Here is a 20,444-nt window from a genome sequence, read left to right on the forward strand (position 1 = left end):
CAAAGGAGACTCAACATCCATTCCCAATAAGGACTCTCAGAAAAACAAGAATAGAGGGGAACATCTCAACTTGATTAAAAAAAAAAAAAAAAAAAAAAAACTAGAGCTAACATTAGACTTCGTGATTAAAGACTGAATGTTTCCCCCTAAGATCAGGAACAAGGAAAGATAGCCCTTCTCACCACTTTTATTCAACATGCTGCTGGAAGTTCTAGCCAGTGAAATAAGGCAAGAAAAGGAAATAAAAGGCAGAGTGATGAGAAGGAAAGAAAGAAAACTGTCCCTATTTGCAGATGACATAATTATCTACACAGAAAAATCCCAAGAGTTCTAAAAAAGAATCCAGAATTAATGAATTTGGCAAAGTCATAGGATACAAAATAAACATACAAAACCAACTATATTTCTATATAGTAGCAATGAACACATTTACACAATTAAAAATACAATAACAAGACCAGGGCAGGGGAATCGCAAGGTCAAGAGTTAGAGAAAACCTGGCCAACATGTTTAAACCCCCGTCTCTACTAAAAATGCAAAAATTAACTGGGTGTGGTGGCACGGACCTGTAATCCCAGCTACTCAGGAGGCTGAGGCAGGAGAATCACTTGAACCCAGGAAGTGGCAGCTGCAGTGAGCTGAGATCACACCATTGCACTCCAGCCTAGCAACAGAGCAAGACTCTGTCAAAAAAAAAAAAAGAAGAAGAAAAATACAATAACATTTGCAGTCACTCAAAAACAAGTATTTAGGTGTAAATCTAACAAAACACGCACAACAATATTGAAAATAGGCCAATTAATAACACTGCAAAGGCCTCTAAGTGTTCAAGGGACAGAAAGAGTTGTTAGTCACAGGAATAGTTGTTAGTCTCTCATTTTAAATCAAAAGTTAGAAATGATTAAGCTTAGTTAGGAAGGCATGTCAAAAGCCAAGACAGGTTGAATGAAAAAAAAAAAAAAAAGATAGGTTGAATGCTAGGTTGAATGCTAAGCCCCTTGCACCAGTTAGCCAAGTTGTGAATACAAAGGCAAAGTTCTTGAGGAAATTAAAATGTTATTATAATGAATACACAAATGATTAAAATTAGGCAGGAGTCATGGCACGCACTTGTAATCCCAGCTACTTGGGAGGCTGAGGCAGGAGAATCACTTGAGCCCAGGAGGTGGAGGTTGCAGTGAGCTGAGACTGCGCCACTGCACTCCAGCCTGAATGAAGAGCAAGACTGTCTCAAAAAAAAAAAAAAAGGCAAAACAGCCTGTAACTAACATCGAGAAAGTCTGAGTGCTCTGGATAGAAAAACAAACCACCCATATTTCCTTAAGCCAAAGCCTTTCCAGAGAAAGGCCCTAACACTCTTCAATTCTTTGAAGGCTAAGAGAGGTGAGAAAGCCATGGAAGAAAAGCGAAGCTAGCAGAGGTTGGTTCATGATGTTTAAGGAAAGAAGCAGTCTCCATAACAAAAAGTGCAAAATGAAGCCTCAAGTGCTGATGTTGCAGCTGCAGCAAGTTATCCTGAAGATCTAGCTTAGACTGACGAAGCTGGTAGATTTTCAATGCAGACAAAACAGCCTTATATTGGAAGATGATGCCATCTAGGATCTGCAGAGTAGGGAGAAGTTGATGCCTGGTTTTAAAGCTTCAAAGGACAGGCTGACTGTTGTTAAGGGTTAATGCAGCTGGTGACTTTCAGTTGAAGCCAATGCTCAAGGATCATTCCGACAATCTTAGGGCCCTTAAGAATTATGTTAAATCTACTCTGCCTGTGCTGTAAAAATGGAAAACAAAGCCTGCATGACAGTGCATCTGTTTATAGCATCATTTATTAAGTATCTTAAGCCCACTGTTGAGACCTAATGCTCAGAAAAAAAAAAAAAAAGAATCCTTTCAAAATATTACTGCTCATTGACGATGCACCTGGCCACCCAGGCATTCTGATGGACATGTACAAGGAAATTCATGTTTTCATGCCTGCTACCACAATATGCATTCTGAAGCCTACGGATCAAGAAGTAATTTCAACTTTCATGTCTTATTATTTAAGAAATACATTGTGTAAGACTATAGCTATCATAGATAGTGATTCCTCAGATGGAGATGGGCAAAATAACGCAAAAACCTTCTGGAAAGGATCCACCATTCTAGAGGCTGTTAAGAATATTCATGATTTATGGGAGGAGGTCAAAATAGTTAACAGGACTTTGGAAGAACTTGACTACAACGCTCATGGTTGACTTTGAGGAGTTCAAGACTTCAGTGGAGGAAATAACAGCAGATGTGGTGGAAACAGCAAGACAAGTAGAATTAGAAGTGAAGCCTTAAGATAGGACTGAATTGCTGCAATCTCATGATGAAATACCAGCAGATTAGGAGTTGCTTCTAATCGACAAGCAAAGAAAGCAGTTTCTTGAGACACAATCTACTCCTGATGAAAATGCTCTCCCTGTCGCCTAGGCTGGAGTGCAGTGTTGAAATGACAACAAAGGATCTAGAATATTGCAAAAACTTGTAAAGCAGCAGCAGGGTTTGAGAGAGCTGACTCCAAAGTTGAAAGTTCTTCCGTGGATAAAATGCTATCAAACAGCATTCATGTAACAGAGAAGTCTTTCTTGAAAGGAAGAGTCAGTCAATACAACAAACGTCACTGTTGGCTTATTTTAAGAAATTGCTACAGCCACTCCAGCCTTCAGCAACCACCACACTGAAGTCAGCAGCCATCAACGTTGAGGCAAGACCCTCAACCAGCAAAAGGATCATGACTCACTGAAGCCAGATGATAGTTAGCATTTTTTTAGCCATCAAGTATTTTTCATTAAGATATGTACATTTGAGGCCAGGTGCAGTAGTTCACATCTGTAATCCCAGCACTTTGGGAGGCCGAGGCAGGTGAATCACCTGAGGTCAGGAGTTCAAGACCAGCCTGGCCAACATGGTGAAACTCCTTCTCTACTAAAAATTTAAAATTAGCCAGGTGTGGTGGCACATTCCTGTAATCCCAGCTACTTTGGAGGCTGAGACAGGAGAATCGCTTGAACCTGGGAGGCAGAGGTTGCAGTGAGCTGAGATTGTGCCATTCCACTCCAGCCTGAGCAACGAGAGCAAAACTCTGTCTCAAAAAAAAAAAAAGATATATACATTTGTTTGACATAATGCTATTGCACCCTTTATAACGGACTATATGTATAGTGTAAACATAATTTTTATATACAGTGGAAAACCAAAAAATTGTGACCAAGCCTGCAATATCTCTGAGGTCTGCCTGTAGACAAGTGATTGGCAGCAGCTTTATTCATAATAGCCAAAAAGTGGAAACAATAGAGATATCCTTCATAGCGTGAATGGTTAAACTCTTTGATCCATATGATGGAATAGTACTCAGCCATAAAACAGAACAAAACTATCATTCACTCAACAACCTAGATGAATCACTAGAGAATTATTCTGAGTGAAAAAAAAATCCAAAAAGGCTATACACCACACGATTTGATGATATAACGTTTTTGAAATGATAAAATTATAGAAATAGAGAAGAAATGTGTGGTCGACAGGGGCTAAGGAGGAGGTAGGAAGGAAGTGGTTGTGGCCACAAGGCAATATGAGGAATCTCTGATGATGGAAATATTGTTATCTTACTTACATTTATCAATGTCAATGTATGGACTGTGTTATGTATTCTATATGGTTTTGCAAGATGTTGCCACTGAGAGAAACTAGATAAGGGGTACAAGAGGCCTCTCTGGACTACAGCAGTCCTCACTTGCAGTTCCACTTGAGATGGTTTGCCCAGGGTCAACCACTGTCCAAAAATACTAAATGAAAAATTCCAGAAGTAAACAATCAAATTTTAATACAATATATTGTGCTAATTGTTCAATTTTATTATTATTTTGTCACTCTCTTTTATTATAGATATGTATGTACAGTTAGCCCTACATATCTGTGGGTTCTGCCCTTGCAGATTCAACCAACCTCAGGTGAAAATGTCCAGGGAAGAAAACAATAGAAAAATACAAATACACTAAAAAAATACAAATCATAAAATACAGTATCATGACTATTTATACAGCATTTACATTGTATCTAGTATTATAAGTAACCTAGAGATGATTTAAAGTGTACAGGAGAAAGTGTGTAAGTTACATGCAAATATTACATCATTTTATATAAGGGACTTGAGCATCCATGGATTTGTGGCATCCACAGGAGGTCATCCACAGATATTGACAGACAACCATATAGAAAAAAGCATATATATAGGGTTCAGGCCTCCATTGAGGGGGGTCTTAGAACTTAGCCTCTGAGGATAAGGAGGGACTACTGTATTTTTTATAACTGCATGTCAATCTAGAGTTAGCTCAAATTAATGTTTTATTAAACAACGTTGCCCTTCAAAGGAATTATTAGCCAAAGCTTGTTACCAGATCTTTTTGCTTTAAGGCAGGTCTCTCCCTGTTGCCTAGGCTGGATTGTAGTGCAGGATTATACCTCACTCCAGCCTTGTCACCAGATTTTAATAGTGTCCTTTTGAACAACAGGGGTTCAACCTATATTTTTTTCCACCTCTGACATCCCTGAGGAAGATCAACCCCTTCCCTTCCTCCTCAGCCTACTCAATGTGAAAATGACACGTATGAAGACCTTTATGATGATCTACTTCCACCTAATGAACAGTAATTTTCTCTTCCTTGTGATTTTAGCAACATTCTTTTCTAGTTTACTTTTAAAAATACAGTATATCACATATAAAATATGTGCTAATCAACTATTTGTTACCAGTAAGACTTCTAGTCAACAGTCGGCTATTAATAGTTAAGTTTTAGGGTAGTCAAAAGTTACACACAGATTTTGGACTGTGTGGAGGGTCAGTGCCCCTAACCCCTGTGTTGTCCAAGGGTCAGCTGCATTTCTAATTTTCTTGTTGACAGGCAGAAAAGTTTACTAAGAAAATTGATCTCTAACAACCTAGTTTTGAAGCATTTTCTAGATGTTTGTCATGCATAGCTAGGAGCCAGAGAAATAGGCAAAAATGTAGAAGACAATATAGATTTAGAAAGGAATATATAATACTAACACATTTTTATTAAAGTATGAAGTTGTACAAGAACTCAGTACTAAACTCAATATATTTTCATTATTCCATAATGAATGCTTAATCATGAATGCTTCTAAACAGAGTGCAGGCAGCACCTGACCAGTGTACTATCAACTCATGGAGAAGCATTTCTAAAGGAAGCCCTCCCTTTCTTACTCCCAGCCAGCCTAGGACCCTTCCCTATCAGAATCTTCCACTCCCAAGCCTTCTCTGCATCTCACCTCAACCCTGACCAACCCCAGCCCAAGTTGGCCAGGCAGAAAGAAGAGGAGGAAGAAAATGGTACACATGTGAATGTGAGCATGCCCTAACCACCTCAGCCCTAACCACCTCAGCCCTAACCACCCCCAGTCCAAATCGGCCAGGCAGAAAGATGAGGAAGAAGAAAATGGTACACATGTGAACGTGAGCATGCTCTAACCATCTCAGCCCTAACCACCCCCAGTCCAAATCGGGAAGGCAGAAAGATGAGGAAGAAGAAAATGGTATACATGTGAACGTGAGCATGCCCTAACCATCTCAGCCCTAACCACCCCCAGTCCAAATCGGCCAGGCAGAAAGATGAGGAAGAAGAAAATGGTATACATGTGAACATGAGCATGCCCTAACCATCTCAGCCCTAACCACCCCCAGTCCAAATCGGGAAGGCAGAAAGATGAGGAAGAAGAAAATGGTACACATGTTAACATGTGCATGCTACACGTGTGTTCACTCTTCTCTCATGTCTACTTTGCTGCAATTCCTCTGAAGATGAACATCCAGAGGAAGGAGAGGATAAGAATGGCAAAGGGCTTGCTAACACCTCCAGCTGCCAGGCCTCCTCTCACCACAGTTATGAGGAAAGCCAGGCTTCATTCTTACCCTCCCCTGCAACACACACACACCCCAACTCTCACCTCCCTCAGCCTTCACAAAGCCCTCAACTCCACTCCACCCATACCTCCCCAATCCTATCCAGAAGCATTTCCGAAATGCCTTCTTCCCTTTAAAACTAGTCTCTTCCAGGTTTGCTGGAGCCCTGCCACAGGAGTCACATTCCAAGCAACTGGAAAGAAAATACAGAATAAATGTAATTTGTTATTTGTGGATGCCCTAACCCTTGCCTTCTAGTAACTCCAGTTACTAGAGCAACTAGGAAGCTCTCCTGTAATTGTAGTTCATTTTTTGGTGATTAGGTTACTTTTAGAAAATAGAGGTTTCATTTATATTAAGAAATTTAATATTAAAGTACTATTCTTACCCACTGAACAAGAACTGCTTTCACTTATTAATATATCTTGCCAGGGCCAGGCATAACTCCTCAGTTCTGTAATCCCAGCACTGTAGGAGGTTGAAGCAGGGGGATCACTTGAGCCCATGAGTTCAAGACCAACCTGGACAACATGCAAAAACCCACCTCCTCAAAAAATACAAAAAATTAGTGAGGCATAGTGGCATGCACCTGTAGTACCAGCTACTGGGGAGGCTGAGGTGGGAGGAATCAACTGAGCCCAGGAAATCAAGGCTGCAGTGGGCCATGATCGTGCCACTCCACTCCAGCCTGGGTAACAGAGTGAATCCTGTCTCAAAAAATAGATAGATCGGGCCGGCCATGGTGGCTCATGCCTGTAATCTCAGCACTATGGGAGGCCGAGGCGGGCGGATCGTGAGGTGAGGAGATAGAGACCATCCTGGCCAACATGGTGAAACCCCACTTCTACTAAAAATACAAAAAATTAGCCAGCCTTGGTGGTGCATGTCTCAAATGCCAGCTATCCAGGAGGCTGAGGCAGGAGAATTGCTTGAACCCAGGAAGCAGAGGTTGCAGTGAGCCAAGATCGTGCCACTGCAACACAGCAAGACACTCCGTCTCAAAAAAAATAGATAGATACATGATAGATAGATAGATAGACAGATAGATAGATAGGGAGGGAGGGAGAAAGAGAGGGAGGAGAGGGAGGGGAGAGAGAGAGGGAGAGAGGGTAGGAGAGAGAGGGAGAGGAGAGGGAGAGACAGGGGAGGGAGAGGGATGGAGAGGGGGAGAGAGAGAGAGAGATTGATCTTGGCCATCTGGCTTTATGCTGAGATCCAGCAAGTGAAGCCTGCGGCAAACAAGAGCGTTATCTATGAAAAAAAATAAGTAAATAAAAAATAAATAAAAAGTGGTATCCCCAGATGTGAATGCAAACTATAACAATGACAATGGCCTCTCTATTGATTGGCAGGGTCAATATGGCTGACAAGTTGGCTGGGCACGTTTCTCATCTCCAGGTGCTCTGCTTCTAAAGCTGGGAGTGGTACAAAGAGATTACATGGTTCTTGCACCACAGTTCATCTACTTTACTCAAGCCCATAATTTTACATTCAGTTCTAACAAATTTAGATGGTTTCCAAGTTCACAGTTAGATCAGAAGGGAATAAATCTTCATAGAGAGAAGAACACTTTATTCATTCAACAACTATTTGTTGAGTACCTAAGAAGTGCCAGGCACTTGGAAATACAGCAGTGACTGATACACAATGACCCCATCCTCCTGGCTTATGTGTGTTTGGTGGGAGGTAGGGGCAGGGGTTAGACAGTGGAAAAGTGAATTAAAATAACAGTAAATAAAATAATTTATAACACGTTATGGTTGCTAACCAGGACATAAACAGAGTAAGGATCTTGCACTCTCAGAATTATGAAAAGCAATACTTAAGCAAGGCCAGGCACAGTGGCTTACACCTGTACTCTCAGCACATTGGGAGGCCAAGGTGGAAGGATCACTTGAGCCCAGGAGATCAAGACCAACAACATAGCAAGACCCCATCTCTACAAAAAACAAAAATAAGAAAATTATCCAAGCATGGTGGTTGTGCCCATAGTTCCAGCTACGTGGGAGGCTGAGGTGGGAGGATCACTTGAGGCCTGGAGTTCAAGGCTGCAGAGAGCTGAGACTGTGCCACTAAACTCCAGCTTAGGTAAGAGTGAGACCTCATCACACACACAAAAAATTTTAAAACTAAAAACTAAGGTAAAGCAACTGATCTTTGAGAAGTGATAATTGCATTGTTAAGGTACATAACCTCAGCAATACCGTAACTTAAAACCTGCTGACTAGGAGATGTATTTGACGCAAATCTGGCCCACACAAGCAATAATCTGAGTTTCCATCAAGGAAGCTGTAAAGACCAAGTAGATCAAAATCAAATCCAGGACTCAAATGGAAAAAGCACCTCTGAACTGTGATTTTCAAAGAAACCTGCATTTCTTACACTTCAGTGTACTTTCCCCATATTTAACGCCACGATTTTTGTTAACTTGTTTGGTTTTCCTTTCCACAAACAAAATTATTCTTAGACTGAAAATTCTAGATTTGTTCCCTATTCCATCTTCATTTCTTCCCAAACATTCCATAAAACCTGACCTACATTAAGTTAGCAAGTCTGAAATCTTCTACCTTCCCTGTTGGGGGCGGGGAGGTGGGGGGAGGTATAGGGAGGGCAGAGATTTGTAGTCCAGCCCTCTTGCCACAAATTAGGAATTAGAGAGGTATGATTTTGCTTTTTTAATGATCTCCAGATAATTTTCCACAATTTCCCTCTCTTCACCCAACTCCTTTGTAATCACTGCCAGAGAAGTCTTCCTTTAGCTTAAGCATCGATCCTTAAACACTTCCATGCACCTGTGCTGCTTTCTGTTCCCATGTAGATTAGCCTCTGCAACAATCTTGCAAGACGTTCCCCTCAGTCTCCTCATCCTCTGATTAAACCCTCTTACGATTTCCCATCTCACTCAGAATGACAGTCAAAGTCCCTGTGATGGCCAACTTCTGCATCACCTAGCCAGCCTGCCACCTCCAGAACTATCCAGCCTCATCTTTCTACTCTTCCCCGGGTTCCCTGCAGACGCCTTTACACTTGTTCTCAGCTTGGAATCCTCCCTCCCCTCCTTGAGGAACTTTCTCAAATGTCACCTTCCCTCAATACTCCCCTTCCCCTATTTAAAACTATAAACTTCCAACTCTCTAAGCCCCTAAATAACTCTGTATTTAACTTACTGTATAAACTACTGTCCCTACTATTAAGTTGCAAGATTGCAGGGATCCATTGTTTTGTTCACTGCTGTCTCCCAGAGTCTTGAACAGTGCAAGATACCCAACAGTTCAATAAACAGCCATTCATTTAACAAATATTTGCTGAGCACCTGGTCCCATCCAAGTTTGTTACATCAAGACAAATAAGATACTGTCCCTGCCTTTAACGCACCAGATGGAGAAATGCACCACAAACATAAATGTGCAATACAGGATGATAACTAAGGCCACAGGCAAGTCAAAGAACGTGCCAAAAGTTCAGAGGAAGAGGCCTCGGCTTCGCCTTTCTGGAGACCAGTCCAGCTTTCCACCATCACGCAGCTCACCAGGGACCATCCCCGGGGGTCTCCTCTAGACCCCAAGAGAGGAGTGGGTCCCGCCTGCCATCCCCAGGTCTGAGTTTACTTTTCCAAAGATGTAACTTCCGGCCTCTTCCTGCCAAGCAAGAGATTTAAGGAAAGAAAAGAAATATAAGGATCTCTGCTCTTCGGTCTCCGTCCCCTCTCCTTCCCCCGCGTGCCGCCCCCACAGCGGCCCAGGCCTGTACATAACTCTCGACCAACTCTGGGCCTCTGGACTAAACGCCCTACTTCCGCGGTCCCCACCTGCTCCCGGCGTCCCCTTCGGCTCCTCTCAGCGCATGCGCGAGTAGGCCCACGTGGGTTCGGGCGGGGCTGGCGCCGCGGCGGGGGCTGGGCACGCCCCTAGCGCAGAGCTGGCTTCTGATTGGCTTCTCGGTCCTCGCCCGAGCAGAGTTGGGACGAGTAGACCGCGCCTCTGAAGGCGGTTGCCAGCTCAGTCTGAGCAATCGCTTCCTACTCCTCGCCTTTTCCGCGGGCTCCGTGGAGTTCTTGCAAGCCGGCCAGGATGTCTCAGGTACAGCGCGTGCACAGCCAGGCTCCGAAGGTGCAGCGGGCGGGGGGGCTCACCTGGCAGCCGGAGCTCTCGGGCTCTTTCTTTCTGTGCCCCACAGTTCCTCCTGGACCCATGCCTAGCTCTGATTCGTTGGACAGAACCTTGTGAGCGGGACTTTCCGTTTGGGGATTTCTAAATCTGCTGCCCACCCCGCCACTGCTGGAAAGTTGCCCATGGGGTGGACTTCGCGGTGTAGCGGAAGAGGGGTGGGAGTCGAGGGTGCTTGATGGAAAGATGAGGGAAGGGGTTGCACGCATTGGAGGAGCGAGGAGACTCAGTCCCCATCCCGAAGCACCAGGCAGGGCGTCGCGGCGGAGTAGGGGAGCGCGTAGGCCATGGCCGGGAGCTTGGAGGTCAGGGGAAGTACAGGGCCGGGTGCTCCGCGTGCGGGAAGAGTCGCGGCCCGGGGAGAGGTGACCCAGGGACCCCTCCCTTCCCTCCAGTGTAGACCCTTGTCTGGGACCAAGCTTTGTGGGGCGACCTCTGGCTCCTCCCGCCTGCCTTTCCCAATCCGGGCACTGAGACAGAGGTCGGTGTTGAACGCCCGGGCCCCAAGGGAGGGGAGGGGACCTGCGGGCTCCGGCGCTGACACCGCGGCACTCGTGCCCTGTCCCCTTTCGGCTGTTTCGAGCATGCTGTGCCACCTCTATCCCCAAGCCAGGGCTTCTCTGGAACCCCGACCACTCCCTAGTGCCTGGCCTGGTGGGCAGTTGGCCGCGCTGCTCCTCGCGCGGAGTGGACACCCACTGCGGGCAAAGGGTTAGCCCACTTTCTTTACCCCTGTATTTCCAGACCAGATGCCTGCGTTAGTGAGAGCGCTGGATATATGGTTTTCGATCGAATGAGTGAACTGGACGGGCTTCTCCTGCTTGTGTTGCTGAATCTTTCTAGCTGCCCTGTTGGGGCAGGGTGGGGCAGACACACTTCAGGGTCTGCACTGCAGGAAGGGTGCAGCCTTTCCCACCTCTCCATCCCTGAAGCTGAGCTCTGTTCAGGCCACAGCAGAACTCCTGCCCTCTCACACCTAGAGGAGGTCCTCAGTCCTCTCCTCTCTCGCTTCCATTTAGGCTGAGTTTGAGAAAGCTGCAGAAGAAGTTAGGAACCTTAAGACCAAGCCAGGAGATGATGAGATGCTTTTCATCTATGGCCACTACAAACAAGCGACTGTGGGCGACATAAATACAGGTATGTGGAGCAGGGATTGGAAGGGCCTCTGCTCATCAAAGCAGGCTCTGCTACAAGTACCTGGGAACTTCATTCTCAAACTGCCTGAGGCTCTGCTCTGCACGTGGGTATGGAAAGATGGTGGAAGGGGTTGCATGGATTGAAGGAGCGAAGAGACTCAATTCCCATCCCGAAGCACCGATGGTTCCTGGGGTGGAAAAGACCATGTTCAGGATTCTCAGTGTCTCCAGTAGCAGAATTCAAATCCTGGTTTTAGAAGGGTTTTACTGGTTATCGCCAGCAGCTCCTCTCTGCTAGGGAAGAAGCAAAGGCTGCAGCTTGGGAAAGACTTGCTCTAGGCTCTCAGCTCAGTGGTAGCATTGCTGAGCCATTCAGCTTCTACCCCAGATGGGCAGGATCAAAGTTGGAGTACTTGGCAGCCTGGCCAAGCCTGATGTCAGGAGCAGAGAAACACCTGGGCCAGGTCAGAGCATTTCACTGACAAGTCTGTGCCTTCCTGATGATACCTGTTCCCTGTCCCAAAATCTCGGCACAGAATTTGAGGCTGTGCTTTGGACTGTCACATCTGTAATAACATCATCTTTCCTGCCTTGGGCAGGTTTCATTCTGCCCATGAGTCCCTGAAACCAGTGGATACTGAGGCAACAGCACAGTGCATTCTGTGCAAGGACTCAGAGTTGTCATGGCAACACAGAAGCAGGGTCTCCACTGCCCCTGTTCAGGAGGAAGGTGAGCACAGTCCCCATTTCCACAGTAGCTGGGGTGGAAGATGGAGCAGGTGGACTGGCTGTTAGCCAGTTGGAAGCAAGAAATGGCACCCAGAGCGAAGGATCACAGGCAGTGCCAAATCAAACACTGGGGCTCACACGGAACACTTAGTTGAGGAAGGTCTTATGGCGAAGATGAGTTTTACAGTGAGTTTATAAACTCTCCTCCTAGGGAGGGGAAGGAAAGGTGAAGCAGAGGAGGCCAGAGGTGCTGAGATACTTTTGGGACAAACAGTATTTTCACAGAGACTGGCCTGTGCCCTTACTAGAGTTACCGGTTTTCACATGAGTCTAGGTTAACTGGCGTGGGAACCTATCACTTCCTGATCAAAGGGTATTATCAGCGCTCTCTAGGGCTTTACTGTACAGCCCTATTACACGATTATAAAACATGATAGTGCAAACATAGCAGTTTAGTATAATAGCCAGTAGCCACATTTGACTATATAAATTTTAACTGAGGCCGGGCTCAGTGACTCACACCTGTAATCCCAGCACTTTGGGAGGCCAAGGTGGGTGGATCACGAGGTCCCAAGTTTGAGACCAGCCTATGTTGATGGGGCCAACATAGTGAAACCCCGTCTCTACTAAAAATACAAAAATTAACCGGGCATGATGGCACGTGCCTGTAGTCCAAGCTACTCAGGAGGCTGAGGTAAAAGAATCCCTTCAACCCGGGAGGCAGAGGTTGTGGTGAGCCAAGATTGTGCCACTGCACTCCAGCCTGGGCAACAGAGCAAGACTCCATCTCAAAAAAAAATTAACTGAAAATAGAAATAGTTAAATAAAATCAAGTTTAGTCTTCATTCACAGGAGCCACATTTCAGGTGCTTAGTAGTCATTTGAGGTCCTCAGTGTGGCAAGTGGCTCCTGAATTGGACGTTGCAAATGTACATGCACATTTCCATTCCCAGGGCTGTGGAGAGAGTGTCCAGGGGTGCTGCTCTAGGATTCTGACCGCAAGTACAGTTTGTTTCAGATGTCCCTGGGAACACTTCCCTGAAAGCGCTCGGGGACATTTTCTCAGGCACAGTGCTCAGGCTGTGGACTCTGATTGTTCCCTTTGGCTCTGGAGCTGGGCATGGTAGTGAAATAGGACAACAAGGGAAGTGGTGAGTGTGTTTTCTGACTGCAGATGGTAACAGGTATATAAGAAACCTTACCCTCAGTGAAAATGCCCACAGATCAGTAAGAAGTAGACTAACAATTTGGTAGAAAAATGGGGCTAGAATATAAACAGATAGTTTATAGGAAAGGACCCCTGATAACGTTAATGATTAGGGAGAGACATTGGGCAGCTAACAGCAAGGAAAATTTATAGTATTTTTTCACTGTAGCTTTATGAATGTATGTTTTTTTAAAAAATTATAATTAAAGTATAATTTTTAAGAAGAGAAATTTTGGAGTCATTTCACTTATAAGACAGACTATCTTGTAATGAGAATAGTGTTCTTCCTATTTTCTCTAGATTTTAAGTTTGGATTGCCATACATCTGGTTTTCTTAAGGCAGAACCCACACTACTGGCCCCATTTAACCCCATGACAGAGTCTAGAAGGAACAGGTGTAATAGAAGATGGCATTCATGGCAAGGTCTATCAAGTTCTCCATTAGAATTTGAAGCAGATCTAATGTCTTTTCTTCTCTGGTTTAAGAACGGCCCGGGATGTTGGACTTCAAGGGCAAGGCCAAGTGGGATGCCTGGAATGAGCTGAAAGGTAATTGTTCTAATCAGTTTCCCTCATTTGTGAAACCCGGTAATGAAAGAGTCTTCATTATGACGTGTAAGGGAAGAGGAGAGAAAAGAAAGTCAACAGAGCACGTTCAGGAAACCAGTCTGACCTGTGCCAGAATGGGAAAAAACCGGGCCACCTACTTTTTCTCCTGACACTGTTTATGCCTTTTCTAAAAGCACCATCTCTGAGCAAGAGTATCATCTAGAGAGGAGGGGCTGGGGACCAGGCTGTTGAAAAATAGATTGGGAAGTGATGTAGTTGGCGTGGGCTCGGATGTGTTCAGAATAAGGGGTGGTTTCCTGTCTACAGCTCCCTCTCTCTCCCCCACAGGCTAGGTGATGACCCCCTATCTCCCGTGGCCCTCCGCAGTTCCCTCCCAGCCAGAAAGGTACATAAAAGAAGGGAATGAGCTAATGCATGGCAAGCTGCTGGCATCGTAGGCTCAGTGAATGGAGCCATTATATGCTAAGCACCAGCAGCCAAGAAGTATCCAAGCTCCTACTTAATCACGTGCCACCTGCAGCAGCAAGACCCAAGAGTTGGCATCAAAGCTCCTGGCAACATTAGTGTTCCCGCTGGCTAGTTTCTGAATAAGCCCTCTGTCTTTCTACAAATGAGAAACCCTTGAATTCAGAAAGGGCCACAATACAATAAACACACTCCTAGGATCTGCAAGTAACTGGGAAGGGAATGCCTGGCCATTTTCATGGGACATTTCCATACCATCCTCAGGCCCCATGTACTCTCCCATGCTTCAGAACAAGCTCTGAGTTTCAGGGGGTCTCTCTCCTTCACCATAGAATCCAGGAAACTATGTGTCACTGTCTCTGAGGATACATTCAGTGTCCTTTCTACTGCAGCAAGAAGACAAAGTTTTGTCTCATTCCCCTCCAAGAAGCAGCTATTTTTGCTCAGAGGTCCTGCAACTTTTCTCATAGCCCCTCTCTGGGGAGAAGGGGGTGCCTGGCTTTGCTTTTTCACTGCCAGCTTAACAGCCGTGGGAGATTGGAGCCCAAACACAGAGATACTGAAAAGGCCAAAGCCAATGCCAGCCACAAGAGTTAGCAGGACCAGTAAAGTCACCAGGAAACAGTGACAGTTTCCTGCCTGTCTGGAGGGTGGTGCCTTTCTCCTGAGGCTCACACTGGCCATTCCCCCAGGACAGGTGGAGGATGCAGGTGGCCAGCAGGTGAGCGACAGGACTTGGCCAGCCCCACCAGGCTTTCTGAGTACAGTGGCTTGTGGAGCATTCACTTTGAATACTGTCTCCTCCAACATGTAATTAGTAGAACCCCAACTTTCTAAGTGAGAAACTGGGCCTCGGAGAGTTCCAGCAGAGCTGCCTGGGGCTCCGGAGGCTGCTTGTTTCCTAGCATGCTGCCTCCCTGACAAATAATCCTGTTGATTCTTTACAGGGACTACCAAGGAAGATGCCATGAAGGCTTACATCAACAAAGTGGAAGAGCTAAAGAAAAAATACGGGATGTGAGGGACTGGATTTTGTTGCCAGGCCGTGTGTTTATCTTAAACTGAGACAATGCCTTGTTTTTTCTAATACCACGGATGGTGGGAATTCAGGAAAATAACCAGTTAACCCAGCTACTCAAGGCCGCTCACCATACGGCTCTAACAGATTAGGGACTAAAACAATTACTGACCTTCCTTGAGTAGTTTTTATCTGAGATCAATTAAAAGTGTATTTGTTAATTTAAAGAATTTTAGTGATCTGAGTTCTTGAGATAATTTACTCCGTCTGACCTCGGCCTTGTTTCCTTTTTCTAAAGGCCTCTTCTGGAAGTGCTTCAGCTGCGTATCTAGCAGAGTATGAGGCAGGCAGTCCTGCCCTGAGCGCTAGCCCGGGGTGTGCTGGCCCTTTGTGGGGAGGAAGAGGATGGTAGAAGCAGCCTTTCTCTCCTCCTTCCTGGTTCAGCCACACCGAGGAAGGTGAGGCAGGCTGGCCAAGACCTCAGTCTGCAGGTACTTCTGTCGGGGGCATTCCTGGCCAGGGCCCTATGTGTGGCAGGGTTTACAGTGTTTGAAGTTTGTCTGAGGTCCAGCCAGTCCCTGGTTCCAGAGTGCACAGGCCAGGTTGGAAGCCCCCATCAAGAATGGAGTGTGCACCTGACAGGAGGCGTTCCCTGAGTCCCAGGGGAAGCCACAGACAGCTTTGTGGGCAACAGTCAGTGGGCAAGGGGTGTCCTCTACAGATAGTGGAGAGCAGAACACTGGGAGCTTGCGGAGGAGAAAGGCTGGAGCTTGACTCTGGAGGACGTAGAACATAGGTTGTTGAAAGGTGATGATGAAAAAAAGGAGACAGCTGTCTAGACCCTTCTTGCCACGTGTTCCCCTCCAGCTCTTGAATTTACAATCCCATTGTCCTTTGCAATAGGGATTGTATCTCATTATTGTGTAATGGGTATTACTGTGCCCGTTATTTGAGTGAGGAAATTAAGGCTCAGAATTGATTTAACTGGATCCAAGTCCAGGGCTCACTGGCCAGGAAGGCCCTATTTGTCCCCCTCCATCATGTTCCCTCTCATGGCCCCTGGCTGCCACTTATTCTGCATCTCTGCTGTGTTGCAATGAGTGGCATCTGTCCCTCTGAGCTAGCATAAGGTGCTGGTGTGAAGTCTGTCCCTTGACTGTGCAGTTCATTTTGGAAGAGTGGCTTAGACAAGGAGGTCCCACTTCCAAAGCTGGAGTGAGGCACAGATGAGAGAGACTTTTTTAGCCACTCAGATGACTGGGTCATAGCCAGATCTGGGAGATGCCCTCCTCTCACTAGAAAGTAGTTGTACTGGTTTCTCAGAAAGTAGTGTTTGTGCAGTTCTGAGAGCACCAGTAGCCTAGGGCTACGCCTACTCCTGTGACTGTCACAGGAGCCCTTGTACTACCCAGGACTGGCTCACAGGGTGTCACTTGGAGACAAATGAGATTGGCAGTGGGGGTATCACCAGGCGTCACCTGCCTGAAGCGCCCACAGCACCTCTGGTCTGTCTTAGCTGGAATCTGGCTTTGCTGACACACTGATTTGTGAATCCTGCTTAAGTCTCTCAGTGCTGAATCATGTATCCTTTTGAGCCTCAGTTCCTTCATCTGGAAAATGGGTAGAATCTGCACCTCACAGTGCTGACAAAATGGGTCAGTGCTTAGTGCAGTGCCTACCAAACAGCAGCTGGTTCATGGCCCGAAGGTCTCCCCGGCAGGCCAGCCTGGCCTAGTGGCAGAGTGCTGCTCCTCATCTTAGCAGGGCTTCAGCAATGTAGTGGTCAACCATGCAAGTAAGGGTGGGTTATCTAAGGATGTCCTCCCCAAACGAATATTCCAAGATTCATAAGTCTGGAAACCAGGACTGAGGATCAGGAGCCAGACATAAGGGAACATGGAAAGGCCGCTGAATTACAAGTTGTGGGGCTTTCACTCAGTTGCTGCCCAAATTAAATAGGAATGTCATCTCTGTAAGCCTCTTATTCTTCAGCAATAAGCTGGCTTTGAGCAGAAGGTCATGTGTCCACTGAAAGCCACAGAAGGAGAAAGAGAAAGCCCCCAGGGCTGGCTGGCTTGATCAGAACCAGACTTGGGCTGGGAAGTGATGAGGGGGTAGTTGAAGTATCCACGTGATTAAGGGTGCTTAAAATTAAATTATAGGTATTTGAAGTTGAGAATGAGCCAAGAGACATCACCAGTGGGAGTGGCTTTTGCACAGTTGTGCCTTTGGGGTCTGGGTCAGGGCAAGGCAAGGCCTGTGCCCTTTGCACCTCCCATGGAAAGAGAAGTGCTGAGAGCAAATTCTGATGTGTGTGATGAAATATATTATATTGTTTGCTGATCGTGGCGGCAAGGCAAACCAAGCCCCCCAAAGCAGAAAAACTGCTCAAGGTGTTCTAAAACAGTAAACAATATGTATATGTCTCACACCAGAAGAACTAGTTCTTTAAACACAGGACATGTGACTCTGCTTCCATTGTTCCCTTGTAAAGAATGCTTTCTAGTTCATCTTTAACCTATAGTGAACGTACACTAACTGACTGGTTAGTTTACCTTTAACCAGTGAAAGAACATGGAGCATCTGCTTGTTAAACGGATCACTGGAATGTAAAGAATAAATATGTGGGTCAGAATCTACTCTAGGCTTTCAGCTGGGAAGGCTGTCAGCCCCCTGAGCCTACCTTTTGAATTCTGTCTCTGTATCTGTTTCTTAATTCCTTCAGCGCCACCTGGGTTAAGGTCTCCACAGCCAAGCCGGTCTTGGCAGAGAAGTTCAGAATGTGTTTTCTCCTGTTTATTTTGTGATCACACTCAATCTCTCTTTAAAAGGGACTTGGGATAGCTAAGAATAAACCCCAAAATAAAGGAAGTCCTGTGCTGGACCCTCGGGTTTAAAGATGATGAAGACTCATTCTTGCCCAAAAGCTGTAAACCACAGCACAACAGAAGTGCCACGGGAGGCCCCCTCCTCCCCTGCCATGCAGAGAATCTACCTGTTTATTGGCAGCAACCCACTGCCTCAGCTACAACTCAACCCTTGGAAGACTAGGAATCATTGGTCTATAATTTTCTTATTTTATGGTTTTCAGTAAGTATCCTTGCTAAGTAATAGTCTAAACTGTAAATATTTTCTTTTTTATGTAGTTGTTGATAACCAAAATGAGTGACTGAGGCAGGTGTCCCCATCAATCAAGGTTGATTAAGCCAGCTTTGAGGGCGTGCCTGGGAAAAACACACAAGCCACATAGACAGATCTGTGGTTGTTTCTTTTTCCAAAGAAGCTCTCAGGAGGTTTTATATAATTTCCCTAAAGGGGTTGGTGGGGGCTGGCAGTGAGGGGAATGGTTACATACTTGTGAGTCCTCAGACAGTGCCCACTAAGTCTATATTTTACTAAAATAAAATTTGAAGAAAAAGAGAATAGAGGAAGTAGATGTCTCAGGGAGGGGTGAAGGAACAATTAATTTCATTTTGTCTTTGTTTTGTACCTGGGAAGATAAGCTAGCAATCTACATTATCAGTGTGGAGTCTTTGGAAAGGGCTGCTTTCCGTTTAGCCCTTAGAGAAGATAGCCTAATGGTAGTTAGCCAGGGAGACTGTGTAATGAGGTGTGTCCAAACTCTCCTCCCATCATGCCCAGCAACTCAGCTTCCAAGGCTTCTCTAGGTTCCCCTTGGCCAAAAGGGGATCTTTTCATTTGGTTGGGGAGCTTGGATTTCATTACTGATATGGCTTGAATGTTTGTCCCCTGCAAATCTCATGTTGGACCATGAGTCCCAGTGTGGAAGAGGGGGCCTGGTGGGAGGTATTGGATCAGGGGAGCAGATCCCCCATGGATGGCTTAGCACCATCCCCCTTGGGGTTGAGTGAGCTCTCACTCAGTTAGTTCACTTGAGATCTAGTTGTTTAAAAGTCTGGGACCTCCCCCTCCTCACTCTCTTGCTCCTGCTCTCATATGTGACATGTACGCTGCCTTCCATCATTGGAAGCTTCCTGAGGCCTCACCAGGAGTGGATGCCAGCCCCATGCTTCCTGTACAGCCTACAGAGCCATGAGCCAATTAAACTTCTTTTATTTATAAATTACCCAGTCTCAGGTGTTTCTTTATAACAACACTAAGAAGTGCCTAACACAATTATTTCTCATTTTCCCCCTTTGGCTGGGATTTGCCAGAGGCAGCATAAATGGCCAAATTTTTGTTTTGTCCCATATTATTGCCGGGATGGTTTGGCTGGCTGCCCCATGCCCATTCTGTTCCTTGGTGGAACTCCTATTGCCAGGGAACTTACAGCCCAAAGACTTATGCCAATTAAATGTTCTAGGCCAAATGAGAATGGAGGTGGGCAGGCACTCATCAACCTTAAAACCAAGAGCCAAAAACCAAGCCAAAAGGCAAGGTTATAAAATTGGCTTATCTATAAGTTCTATTAAGTGAGCCACTGTAATCTTGGTTTTAGTTAAATATGTAGCAATGTAAAACTATTTGAGCTAAGGAATTTAGAGACCTTTGTTGTGCCAAAATGTTTTTTTGCAGTCTCCTTAGAAACTTGTTCTAAAGTAATCAATAAATTATATCATATCTCTAGTTTCATATATATGTGTGTGTGTGTGTGTGTGTGTGTGTGTGTGTGTGTGTATATATATATATATTTTTTTTTTTAAGATGGGGTTTCACCATGATGGTCAGGCTGGTTTTGAACTCCTGGCCTCAGGTGATCCACCCACCTCGGCCTCCCAAAGTGCTAGGATTACAGGCATGAGCCACCACGCCTGGCCCATATCTCTAGTTTCTTAAACCCCATAACGGGGAACAATTATACCCAGCAGGCTTCATTTTCAGGAGTCTTGATGTCCTTGGCAATTCTCTTTTAAGTCTATGAGAAACAGAAAATTATTTATGGTTGGGGTGGATGAAAAGGGGCCACATAATGGCCTAGGAAGCAAAGTCCCTAAGTTGGCCAGCTCTTTAAGCATCTGTGTGCCCATCCTTGATTTGGAGAGTAATTCTGTCCCTCGAAACTGGCCCTTATAGTCTCACATATTCACCTGCACCATGATCATCCCTGGGCCTAGAGGGAGGGTGCTTGAACAGTTTTAGCAACAGGTATTAGTAATGAAAAACAGATCAAGCCTTGTGGGTATGAACCCTGAAAATCTGAGACAGATCTCAGTTAATTTAGAAAGTTTATTTTGCCAAAGATGAGGAT

The 20,444-nt window shown here is 45.5% G+C and overlaps 2 protein-coding genes across 7 annotated transcripts in view; one reads left to right on the plus strand and one right to left on the minus strand.

The window, feature by feature from the left end:
* The window catches only part of CUNH2orf76 (chromosome unknown C2orf76 homolog), an 84,136-nt gene extending 74,040 nt beyond the window's left edge, over positions 1-10,096 (minus strand). For 4 of the 5 annotated variants that reach the window (XR_002478063.2, XM_021667919.2, XM_021667920.2 and 1 more), the window contains exon 1: positions 9,753-9,796. The gene's annotated coding sequence lies outside the window, so the exon portion shown is untranslated. Of the gene's footprint in view, positions 1-9,752; positions 9,797-10,076 lie in introns of those variants that run through there. The other variant, XM_064382834.1, reaches the window with a different exon arrangement.
* On the plus strand, positions 9,891-15,465 carry DBI (diazepam binding inhibitor, acyl-CoA binding protein). 2 transcript variants are annotated; one of them, XM_012468392.2, is made up of 4 exons: positions 9,891-10,023; positions 11,130-11,247; positions 13,669-13,731; positions 15,165-15,465. In XM_012468392.2, the coding sequence occupies exons 1-4, from the start codon at positions 10,015-10,017 to the stop codon at positions 15,236-15,238; spliced, it is 264 nt and encodes an 87-aa protein (XP_012323815.1). In that variant the 5' UTR covers positions 9,891-10,014; the 3' UTR covers positions 15,239-15,465. The 2 variants fall into 2 exon arrangements, with proteins under 2 accessions (XP_012323815.1, XP_012323814.1); XM_012468391.2 differs by having other exon boundaries at positions 10,011-10,415.
* Positions 15,466-20,444: the final 4,979 nt, after the last annotated feature.

Source organism: Aotus nancymaae, unplaced genomic scaffold (assembly GCF_030222135.1).
Source record: "Aotus nancymaae isolate 86718 unplaced genomic scaffold, 86718_ANA_hifiasm-v0.15.2.pri h1tg000029l, whole genome shotgun sequence".
Classification (NCBI taxonomy): Eukaryota; Metazoa; Chordata; class Mammalia; order Primates; family Aotidae; genus Aotus; species Aotus nancymaae.

What these genes read in the sequence shown, in the direction of transcription:
- DBI (XM_012468391.2), top strand. An exon ending in TGTGGGCGACATAAATACAG is followed by an intron (nt 11,248 to 13,668) that starts GTATGTGGAGCA and finishes CTCTGGTTTAAG; the next exon opens with AACGGCCCGGGATGTTGGAC. An exon ending in TGCCTGGAATGAGCTGAAAG is followed by an intron (nt 13,732 to 15,164) that starts GTAATTGTTCTA and finishes GATTCTTTACAG; the next exon opens with GGACTACCAAGGAAGATGCC.